The 12,795-nt window shown below is 28.6% G+C and overlaps 1 protein-coding gene across 1 annotated transcript; it reads right to left on the minus strand.

The window, feature by feature from the left end:
- Positions 1–6,303: 6,303 nt before the first annotated feature.
- On the minus strand, positions 6,304–10,256 carry LOC137827959 (very-long-chain aldehyde decarbonylase GL1-9-like). The gene is made up of 3 exons (XM_068634344.1): positions 9,879–10,256; positions 9,239–9,588; positions 6,304–7,088 (listed from the first exon to the last, which is right to left on the minus strand). Exons 2-3 carry the CDS (start codon positions 9,461–9,463, stop codon positions 6,546–6,548), a joined length of 768 nt encoding a protein of 255 aa, XP_068490445.1. The 5' UTR covers positions 9,464–9,588; positions 9,879–10,256; the 3' UTR covers positions 6,304–6,545.
- Positions 10,257–12,795: the final 2,539 nt, after the last annotated feature.

Genomic DNA, 12,795 nt, shown 5'->3' on the forward strand with positions numbered 1-12,795 from the left:
TCCCTTCACCTTTCTTCATAGAGCTGGCCGAACCTCTCTAATTCATACTCATCATGCACCTTCAAAGCCATCACAACTCCTAGGAGGGCTTTGTTTCACTCACCCATTGCTTCCGCATCCATTTTACTACTTTGATTCAAGAAGAACACATGAAATGCCATGAAATGCCATCAATACCAATACCAAAACCAATCTGAAATCAATAGAGGAAAAAAAAATATGACATGGAATTCTTTCATGTACTTGTTTGTTTTGATAAGAACACATATTACGATTAAGAATTTGTTACCTAAAGTTTAAAATTTATGTTTTAAATATTTTAAAATTTTGTTGCTTACAAAAGTGCTACGTGTTAGTATAGTTCCCTATCACCCAGATTACGATTAAGAATTTGTTACCTAAAGTTTAAGCAACGATTTCTAGAGACATAATTTTTTTATTGTTGACTAAAATAATTTTTGTTATAGTATGTGTACACCTGTATACATTATGAGAACTGGTCTACTAATATCCATTGCAAAAGGCTATAAAGGTTGGTTTTTGGTATAACTAAATGCAAAGTAAGATCAATTGTGGGTTCAAAGCTCTATTAATAATAAAAATTTATATAAGTGAAACACGGTGGCTACATGTTTGACATTTCCTTTTGAATATTCAAATCAATTTTCTTCAATACAACAGCTGTTTAGAGATTAATAGAAAATAAAGGTTTGATTCATTTCACAGGAAGAAGAGAAAAAATAATTATAAACAAAATGGAAAGTTATTGCAAAAATAGTATAACTCAAGTAAAAATGTTTTCTGTCATAACACTGCGTCCCTACTTACTGTTATTTACATTTACTTGGTTGTTTTGTCTTTGTAGTTTTATAAACCATGGGTATCTTTTGTAAAAGATAATACTATTTGAGTCAAATAGAATAATTATAGTAATTGAGACTGGATATTAAATTAAAACAATTCTATGTAATTGATATGCTTAATGGTAATGATTGCTTAGTCTTCTTACTATATTTCCTAATAAAATAAGCCTTAAGAAGACAATTTCGTATGAGCTTGTCCTTTTACTTATTTTGAACAATGAATTTTAATAACATTATTCTTATTCCGTTCACACAAACTTGCATCCTGAAATGTGTTTTTTCTTTCTACTAATCATCATGTTTTTAATTATGAAAATAAATGTTCAAATACTAAACAAATGGTTCTGAGATTAATTGTTAGAAGATTATACTGATAAAAATAGTTATCATTTCAATTCTTTATGCTAGCAATAATTCATTTGTTTCTCAGTGAATATCAAGTTATGTGTTCAATGTTTTTTTAATTATTTATAATTATAATATCCATGTTCATATAAATATTAAAATTCAAATCTTGATTAAGAAATTAGAGTATTCAAGCACTTGTTGTTAACCACTTTCAATATTAAATGGTTACGCTTTGATCAAAGTGGTTTCAATGGTTATTGTAATAATCTATTAAGCTCTTCGAACATTTAAAAAACAGTCAAGGCTATTGAATATATGTATTTCTCACAGAATAATTGGTTGGCTCACCTATTAATATTTTCAAAAGTTTTTTACATTTTTCTGAAATATATTGTTATTATTTTAATTATTATGTATTTCAATCTGTATTCTGAGATCCTACTCAATCAACAATAATTTTTAATGAGATAAAGATTAAACTAATATATATATATATATATATAATTATAATTATTTAGTAAATAATACAAGTGGATACACATAACATTTTATCATAAATAATCTTACACAAAGTGAACAAAAATAGAAAAATTAGTTTACGGTAACATAAATAATAATACCACCTCTTCCTTATTTAATTATCATAAAAAAATCTAATAATTTATTTAATTCGATTATTATAAGATAACGAAAGATATAACTTTTTTTTAAACCATATTGTCATTTAAAAATGTTAAAAAAACTCTTTAATAAATAAAATACATCCTTATATTGATGCATAATCGTTACTATTCTTTTATAATTTACTACATAAAAAATGAATAAATTATATTAAATATTTATATATATATATAAATTGACTATGATTTTAGGTAAAGATGATGTTAACAAATATTAGTTTAAGAAGAAAAAGATATAGTAAGAAAACATAAGTGAATGAAAATATATATTAACCAAAACCTATAATAATAGACCGTACAAGAAAATTATGAAATAAAAATCAATTTTAAAAAAATAATAATTAATTGTTTGTGACTAAATTAGAGACAATTTTAGAGACTAAAAAATTTGGTTTCTAAATTAGTTTTTATTATTGTTAAATAGTTTATCTAATTAGTTATCAATGTTTTAACTACCAAATTTAAAATCTAAATAATTGGTAGTTAAAATTTTGGTTGCTAATTACATACTAATTTAAAAATTATTTAACAATAATATAAACTAATTTAGAAATTAATTTTTTTTTAGTTTTTAAAATAATATCTAATTTAGTTAATATTGTAAGTAATTATTTTGTTTTCTAAAAATTGGTTTCTAATGATTTTCAAATATATATTACAAAAACCTAATATGACTCTCAATTTTTTTTTCACTCCAATCCTTAAATTTAACCATTTTAGTTTTATATATAAAGAAAAGTATTTGATAACTGATTATATATGAAGAAAATAAAAGATGTCCATAAACATCAAGAAATTTATGGTAACTATGATTACATATTTTACATTTTTTTTTTGTTCGTATCATAACTTTTCAAAACTTTAAATTAATTAGATAAAGTAAAAAATTAAATATTTATTAAATTAAATTAATTAGATTAACTAAAAAATGAAATATTTTTTAAATTAATTTTCCGTCCCTCAGCATATGGCATAATTTCATATGCTTCAACTATATTTTTTAGTTTTTTATCATTAGTATATTTTTAAAAAAATTGTCCAAATTCCTCCTTAGCTTTTTTTTTCAATTTTTGACATGAAGAATATTTTATTAGTCAACGCGGGATAAAATTCGTTTATTGTTTATTTAGATAGAGTTGACAAATTCGTTTTAGTCAAAATTGTGAAACTATCAAATCAAAATTGTTAAATTATTAAGAACATGAAGACAAGTACGAATGAATAAGAGTTTCTTCCAAAGAAGCTTCCTAATGAAAAATGATAATAAAAGACAAATAAAATATATTGTTAGTTCTTGAAGAAGGATCAATCCTAAATCATTTTTTATTAATGCAAGAGCTAAAAATATATTTTTTCTATAAAGATCAAAATTGAATTTCAAGATATTAAACTAAACATATTTTACTGCTTAAAAGCTTATACTGTAATGATAGACATATTCTTTTTATTCTTCTTATTCAACGGGACTCAATTAATTGTCTGCATCATTGATCAATTAATTGTCATTAAGTTTTGTTGCTTCTCTAAATTCATTTGTTCTTGCTCATGAAGAGTTAGTTATAATCTACACTAAAATTTATCCATACCATGCCCAGAGCATTTAATTATAAGATATTTCTTACTTTCTTTTAAATATTCATTCATTATATGGGGAATTTATGTTTATTTTTTAAAGATGAATGATATTATATTTAAATTTATAAATAATATTTTTAAAATTTTAAATATAAAATGAATTCAATATATAAATTACTAAAATTAAAGATTATTTAAAATAAATAAATTAAAATGAACTCTTCAGTTTTCTTTATCTTTTTCTCTTCTTTTACTTCATTTTCTCTCTCATATCTCATTTATTTTAAAATCTGATCATGTCATGTTGTAGATGAGGAATCATAGTACATTTCTACCCAGTCATATTTTCAAACAGAGTAAGTTCATTTTTACTCTAAAGATCTCTTATTATCTGTTTTTCTCTATGATTTAGTCATCAAATCTTAGTGGAACCAGTTGAGAAAAATGTTCCTTCTCAACTTGATTAAGTTTATACTAAAATTTGGTAATGTTTGGATAATTTGTTATAGGTTCCTAAATTTTGGAGTGGTTTCCTTGTTTGAGGTAGAATTTCCATCAGAATAAGGAATTTCAGGTAAGGGAAGTTAACTTTAATTTTTTAATAGTACTCTAAGCTAAAAGATCTGAATGTGGAGGGGACATAATTTCATTATTCAATTTATCTTGTAGGGATGTTGTTTGTTTACATATTGTGTAAACTTGTAGAAATATTAGATGTTGATAATTTAGTATTTAAGTGTTGTTTTTTTATTATGTTGTTAAATAGGACTTTTGAGTGTTGCGGATTACATTTTGAATGATATTGTATGATAAAAATGGTATGAAATTGAATTCATACATTTGGGATAATGTATGGACTGATGTTTGTTTGTTTGTTTATTAAGTATTGATGTCTATGTAGTAACAGAGATCTCTATGCTTCACAGCTAATCTAAGTCACTTAGACTAAGATATCAGGTGGTGAGAAGTTGATGAGGGAGTTCATGCACACTGTAACATATGAAATGCACGACTTGGGTTGTATTGAACCTACCCTAATCCTTTCTCTTGGATTTGTTGGTAATCTTTGGATTTGGTGTTAGTCTCTGGTAGGATTTATTTAATACGGGTCTTTCGGAAGGAGTTAGTTGTTATTTTGCTTGTTGAATATCCTGAATGTATAGATCCATGTGAGATCTATGCGATTGTTTTATGTTTGGATTTGAAGAAGATTGAATAATTGAGAAATTGATCTATGTAATTTGGTTTTCTCTTTTGATTTAATTGTGTCATATTATAAAACTTTATTTTCACAAGCTTACCCTTGATTTTTATGTTGTGTTGTGAACTGTGATGACTTTACTATGTACACAAGTAGATGATCGTACAGGTGCAGGAGAGTCTAGAAGGCTTTAGAGTTTTGTTTTGAGTTATGAATTGTAAATATTTGTATTTCTATAAGTCTTAATCATGTATTAAGAATGTTTTAAAAAACTTTAACCTTGTTTAGAAACATGTAAAACTTGTATTATAATAGTTAGATGTATTTTTGGAGTGTTACATTTAATGGTATCGGAGCGGTTCATCCTTAGGATGACTTGAGGGTATAGGGTTTATTGTGTTTCTCTTGCGTGTAGATTTTTGTTTAAGTTTAACAATGTTATTTTTTTAAAATCTATTTTTGTGGTCGAGTCAAAGTGATTGTTATGAATAGAGAGAAAAATATTAAGAATGAAAAGAATCTTGATAAAGGGTGAGGGTGCACACTCATGACTAAATCAAGATGATTTTCTATCTTAATTTAAAAGTAGAGTATACTTTTTTTGTATTTGTTTTGGAATGGCTATTTCTATATTATGTGAAGTTGATATTGAACAAAAGTTTATTTTAGGGAAATAAATTTAATCAGTATAAGTGTTTGGTTGGAAGTTTACGGTGGTCTTTTTAGCTAATAGTTTTATACCAACATTTATTTTAGTGTACTATTTATATATATATACATATATATATATATATATATACTCTAAAGATGGACTCAAATTCTGAGTGAGTTTGAGACATCTATCTTTGGAGGACCTAGATATAATCTTTTGGGATGAATTAACTTTATGTCGATCACTTTGTTTTAATTGTTGACGCATAGAAAAGTGAGTAGTTGCACAACGAGTATGAAATATGTCACGAATTAGGGTAACTTGTTTCATAATCTGACTTCAAATAGAGATAAATAATACAAGTTAGACAAATAGTACTTCGACAGAGTAGAGTTTTATACACAGTTTTCCAGAGCAAGTGTCAAGGTTCTCTTAAAAGAAAAAGTGAAATTTTCTTTGGTTTGGTGTTATAACACCTTATAAAATGGCTTCATTTGAGTAGTAAAGTTGAAACATTAAATTGGAGAAAATAGATTGTTAGGTCGAGTATGATACCATCATGTATAAGATTTTTTTTTACTGCCAATATTTTTTTTAAAATCAATTAAATGATAAAAACTTAAATTTAAATAATAAAAAATTACTCTCTTTTTTATCATAATAAACATTAAATAATTATTCTACCCTTTAGAGACTATATAGCCTGTTAAGTATACAATTTTGTGCTAGAAATTGACGTTAATTTGGTTCCTAAATATTTCTGTGTATATAACCTCTATGTTGGATGAATTTGTTATAACTTTATAGAAAACAAAATTTAAGAACTTTCAATCGTAGTTGACATTTTCAATGAGAACTATATCTTCTTTTTAAGCATTCAAAAGTAAATTATATCTTTAACACAATGGTGTTCTTCTGGATTACAATAAAAAAAATCATAATAAATTACACAAGTGAACCGATAGAAGTAGGAACAACAAATAATGACAGCGTAAAAATCTAGTACTCTTTTAGCAACTTACACCTTCAAAAATGTTTTAAGTACATGATAATAAATAATGAAAAAACTCCTTAATCACATCATCATAGTTATGCTACACAAGGTGGGTTGGTAAACCTACAGTAACAAGATGAACTGAAAAAGCCACTAAGCCTCTGGTCTGGTCTGGTCTGGTCCTAAGGAAAAATTATGCCTTCTGATGTGAGTTTCAACAATTACAATGTGACTATTCCTTAGCTAGCCTTGCCTCAAACCCCCCTCCAGGCCTCTTTACAAGATTGAAAGGCATGTATGTCCCAAGAAGTTTGTCCCATATGGAAAAGAATGGCTGAGAATAATTGTACTTCAGCCCTTGCAGTTGATGATGAATGTCATGGTAAGCTGTGTTGTTCTGGAAAAATATATGGAAGATGTTTCCAGGCAACCACAGTCCACAGTGATCATCAACAGTTTTCACCACAGCGAAGCAGAAGAATACAACTGCTGTTCTTGCAGTCATCCCTGAGACAAGAAATGATATGGCACCACCAACAGTGTCAAGTAGAAGACCCTCAATTGGGTGATTGTAAAGGGCTCCTATTGCATAAGGAACAACCAGTCTGTGATGCTGGGAGTGGATATGGCGATATAAAAACTTGTTCTGATGCATGTACCTATGCACAAAGTACTGCCATGTATCCATCACAAACATCGCAACAAGGATCTGCAAGATTTGCTTGGGGATAGAAGGCTGCACTATAACCCCAGATGCATTTGTCGTTGTAGTCAACTGCAAAGTTGCAGGATGCGCATCATCAGACACTATCAGAAACAGCTAAAGAATTTGTCGACAGAAAATTGTTTGATTTCTAACATAGCATAGGAAATTTCTCTCTCTCCAGACATTTATTATGATAGGTCCCCTGTAATTTTTATGAGGTATCTAGAAACTTTAAGGATATTGTTTAATTATTTAACATACATAAACACATCATTTAAGGGGTAATAGCCAAGTTCTATTAATATAATGCCTACTATACTTCAATTCCTTAACTTGAACCTCTTCATGTATTAGAAGCCAAGCTTATTAATAACTGGTTTACATGGTAGCTTCATCAGGTTGCCAAACCAAACAGGAAAGCCCATAGCAATGAATAACCAATGAAAATGAAATAAAATCTGCTCAACTGATACTAAATATAAATCTACAACAATAACAACGACCAATCCTTATCCTACTAGGTGATGAAACTTAAAGATAGATCCACAAAAGACAAATACTTAATATGTTTTGAACAGAACCCAAAGGCTCGCTATTCAGAATTATAGCAAGAGCAAATCTCAGGGACAGTTAAATTTTAATATAAAGATTAACCTTATTAACATGCATGAATTAGCTCTTGAATAATGCTGCTTCTACGGTTCACGTGACAAAGTAAAAGGGAAGTCATAGAGCAAAAGATTGCGTGTATTTATTAGTTTCATTTCAAATAAAAAAAGAAGACACTTATTTTCCCATAACACTGAAGCAAAACAGTGATAATTTAAGATGGACGTGTGGTAACACAACAACAGACAGGATTGGGGATGCTTTCAATTCAACAATGAAAAGGCAAAAGGCAGAGTCTCAAAAAAAAGCCAAACCTAATTCACAAGAAAATATTCAACTAAAAATTATAATGTAGATAGATTCTTCCAAATAATCAACTATTAAGTACCAGAAACAAAAAGACAGAAAGAAAGAGGGGAAGAGAGAAGAAGAAGAAAACAGAAAGGTTAGATACAAGAGAAACAAAGAGATCAAGGGGCCATCCACTGCGATTCTGTTATTGTTTCAGCCTGCCTTATATACAATAGTCCTACTTTATTTATAAGCAGATAATCACAGCTATGAAATAACTAATATTCTTTTCTTATTTATATTTTCATATCACACCTTCACTGTTGATATGCCACCTAACCTAACATGTTTACATGGAAGCTCATATCTAAGATCAAACCATTCACATATCAAGCAATTGGATAGATCACTCCATGAATATGCCACACCATGCAATTTGGTAGATCCCATATAGAGAGACACATAATGCCACCCTGCCAAGCTGAAAATATATTTTACCCAATAAAGAGCTCATATTTTAAGCTGAGCAAATTCAAGCAAAACAAGGATGGATCATTCCTTAATATTAGCAAAAGACTACTGTTTTGTGATGGACAAATCAAACTCGTTACATAATGGGAAATGATTACTGAGAAATTAATTCACTGAGTTTTTACCCTCAAAATATTGTGTCCGTGAGAGCATGAGAAAGCAACAAAAACAGTAATCCTGGATGAAAACGATAAAGAAACAACTACCTAATTGAAGTCACTGATCTGTCTCTCTTTTACTTCCTTCCACGCAGTATGCTTGAAAATATGTGTTATTAAAGTCACTTTGCACTAATAGAAGAGTCACTTGGGGTCTTCTACTTTTCGGGATCGGTTTTACAAATAATACTCTTTCTTTGGTCTAATTTTGAGTATTAAAATTGTTTAATCAATTAATTGAGCCAAATGTATTTTATGTAACGCCTTCTCTATTTAATGCATAAATTGTAGCTTCAACATAACTGATGCCATATCATTTTGCAAATCAAACAAAGGGGTTCTTATCCTTTTAAGATGGGAAAGGAGGATATGAAAAACATAAGAGTCATTTGTCCAAAAATCAAAAATAGATGAAAGCAACAGAAAAGGAACAATTAGAAGTAGGGATACTCAAACGAAACATAAGCTAGAAAATGGAATGACAGATTCATTTTAAAAATGCAACTAACAACAGATGCGAAGAAAAACATCAGCAAGCAACAGTGCTCAAACTTTGATAGTTTTTTCAACTAAAAAACTGTTAACTACAAAAGCTATTTGTAGAAATTAACTGAACGTAGAAGAACTGACCAAGATGAGAGCAACAATTGCCTGAACAAGCTGCTGAAGCAAAACACCCTTGACAACTGTTTTAAAGGGAACCAAATTCTTGTTTCCCTCGTCTTTCCTAGTATGCAACCGATACTTGTCTAGAGGTGGGAGCAAGTGATAAAATCCAGCATATATCCAATAAAGCACAATAGGGGCAAACGTGCCCATCAATTCATCGCTCACATACCCTTCCCAGAAAACCATTGTACAGATTCAAACGTGGAAACAAGTCAATTCCAAGCAAAAGGCAATTCAACCCAGAAACAAACTCAGCAAGTCAAAGCTGCATTACAGCTAAAGATCTTAACTTGGACAAACTCCTTCACTCCCTGAAAAGAAAAAACAAAATTGTTCACTTGATGGGCAGACACGAGAAGAAACAAAAATAACTAACAGCTTCACATATGTTTGTTTACATTATTCTTATACTTTGCAAAAACCAAAAGAAACAAAAACAAGAAGGGCATAGAGTTTTGCATAAAACCGCGTTGAATTCCCAAAACCTGAAATTATGAAGATTTTGAAACTTCACCAGAAGTTCTTAGAAACCAACTTCAAAGCATGAAACTTTCCAACAACGCAGAAGAAACCCATAACAGAATCTAGAACGATAGCTTACCAGGATACCCAGATGTTCAAAATGTTTTCAGTGCATTGCTCGATCAGATCTAGGACGTAATCCGAACGGGATAAACAGTGGTGACAGTTGTGAGATTCCGAAGATCTTCAAAAGTTTGAATTTTTATTTCAAACTTCAACTAATTTTATTGCTTTTTGCACTTTATCTTCTCTCCCTTCTCTGTACCTTCTCCCTTCAGAGAGAAAAGAAACGTTTTTGGGAGACGCGAAAATGATTGAGGCATTTTCTTTTTCGCCCCTTGTGACCTAATTTTGATGTTAGGAAATGAGAGATGGATACACGTGTTGCAAGCCCGTTATCCCGATCAAGCTTCCTTCCATCGCAGACGTTCGAAAAGAGTTCTTTTGCCATTTTCCGTAACTGGACAAACAACAACACGTTTTCTTATATATTTTCTACTATCACTTCAAATTTTTGTAATATTAAAATATAATATAATGTAATAAATTAAGGAAACAGTATGTTTAGGGTTGGTGAACTTTTGGGTAGAATCAGTTAACATTTTCCATATATATTTACAATTTATGTGTTTAAATCATTAATTACGTTAGTGTAACTTTAACGCCTTGTTAACTGCGAAATCATTTTATTCATAGAATATAAGACCTAAATAATTAATTATAAATTGTAAGAATCTTAATTAATTTTAACAAAAAGTTTGCGACCCTTTTTTGATAAATTAATGGTTTGTCTGAATGGTCTAATTAAAAGTAAAATAAAAAAGTGAAAAAAATGAGAGAAAGGAAACAAACTAGTGTAGAAAAGGTACAATTTTTCTTAAACTATCTATGTTGTATTATTTTAGTCGGGAGTAAGCATTTGGTTACCAGTATTGTTTTGTATTATTTGATTGATTTACATGGACTTTAAGTTATAAAAATATAATTATAACAATATATATATATATACACGTTTTATATTTTTAAGGTATTTTTTGTTATGTTTATGGTTTTTCTTTAACTCTCTCAATCTATATATCTTGAATTATTATTTTATTCGGTTCAAAATGTTTAAGATAAATTTGAGGAGTTTCACAATAATCATTAATATTTATAAATGATATGAAATGATAAAAATAGTGGGCTCGCATTAAATTAAAATTAAGATGTTGGGTCCATTAGGCTGATTACTTGGAAGTATATGTAGTAGTGCATTTAGTCCACTAAGTAAGAAATGATTGATGACAATGAAAAGTTTTGGAGATCCTTTGCAAGTACGTTCACCCTTTGTTCACGAAGCCGTAAAGTCGTGACCTTGCAATGAGAAATCCATAAAACTCATGGGAGAGCAAAAGACAGAGGATAATACAGGCTGAATCCACTCTTACTCCTACATTGTAAGAACATTTTGGGCTTCCATCGTGTGACACAAGTAGAATCAACCAAATCAAAATGGTGTCTACAAGACGAAAGAATTAAGCAAAGGAGATGGAAGATGGTCATGCATATTCAACCATAGCTATGTTAACATAATTATGAAAATAATTTGACACTTTAAAGAGAAAAAGACTTTTCACCTCGCTTTATCTACCATGCACAACAAGCTTTTCATTGTTGGAGCTTAGACATTCCCATGCAGAGATTCCCAACAAAGATGCAATTATTCCTTAATCATTGATAGCTAGGGTAGATGGAGTTTGAAAACTAAAATAAACAGGTGTGTAGGTGTATGACCACTCTCATGCTTACTTGGTTGGTGTCGAGAACAAATTCGATGTGTGATATAATTTGTGAGAGTTGTTTGTGCGTGAGATTCTTGTGAAGAATGGTGGTGGAGAGTGTCATTCGGTCCTTGAGATGGTTGCATAGTTGTTGCAGTGGTGGTCAGTGAAGATGAGGAAATATAGGTAAACATAATCGACTACACTCTCTTTCATAATCGATTATACTTATTTTTTTTGTCTTTATTAATCAATTATGTATGCATGATAATTGATTATGTGTTGACTTTGTATGGATAATTGATTATGTTGTATGTAAATCATATTTTGTGTTTGGTTTGTGTATGTTAATCGAATAAGGTCTATCAATTATCAATTATGTGTGATGGTTTGCTTGTTTTGGACGTCTCGGAGGTGTTTGGTTCAATCTTGTTGTTCTTAGGTGTAGCCATTGGCATCCACGATGGTGCAAGGTGGTGATCCAAGTATGGTGTGGTTGGGCCCAAGTATGATGTTTAATACATTGTATTTTTTAGGTCATTCTTATTGACTTTTGTGGTGTTGTTGGAGGGTAGGTGTGGAGTGGTGGTGGTCTGATTGTTTTCCTACAATCTTAATGGATTCGCTGATAAATGTTAGAAGAAACCACTATTGTTGGTTAGTTATGATTTTTATATTATGAATGACTTGCTCATATTAAGTTGATTTGAAATTAAATAAAAAATTTATATAAAAAATTATTTAATAATGTTATTGGTAAAAATAATAATAAAAGTTAAAAATAATAATTCAGGAAATAAAATTATAAAATAATACAAATAAATATAATTGTTTATAATAATAATAAAAATATATATATATATATCAAAATAATAATAACAATTAATATAAAAAATTATATATTTCAAATTTTTATTTAAATAGAACATTAAATAATCTAAGATTTGTATTTATTTAGAATTTTAAATATTTTAAAAATTTATTTCATATTTTTTAAATACGATCTTAAATCACTTAGATTTTTATTTATTTAAGATTTAAAATAATTTAATATTTTTATTTATTTAATATTTTATTTAAATATAATAATAAATAATTTAGATTTGTAGTTATTTAAGATTTTGAATAATATAAAATTTTTATTTAAATAAGACATTAACAAATTTATGATTTGTATTTTTTAAAATTTTTTAATAACTTAGGATTTTATTTATGTAAAATTGTAAAATATTTTTA

The sequence above is a fragment of the Phaseolus vulgaris genome, chromosome 7 (assembly GCF_000499845.2).
Source record: "Phaseolus vulgaris cultivar G19833 chromosome 7, P. vulgaris v2.0, whole genome shotgun sequence".
NCBI lineage: Eukaryota > Viridiplantae > Streptophyta > Magnoliopsida > Fabales > Fabaceae > Phaseolus > Phaseolus vulgaris.

Bases quoted from the DNA above. Each gene is read 5' to 3' on its own strand.
- LOC137827959 (XM_068634344.1), bottom strand. From the start codon at position 9,463: ATGGTTTTCTGGGAAGGGTATGTGAGCGATGAATTGATGGGCACGTTT. The intron at 7,089-9,238 runs GTCAGTTCTTCT...GCAACTTTGCAG, and splicing joins CAATTGTTGCTCTCATCTTG to TTGACTACAACGACAAATGC.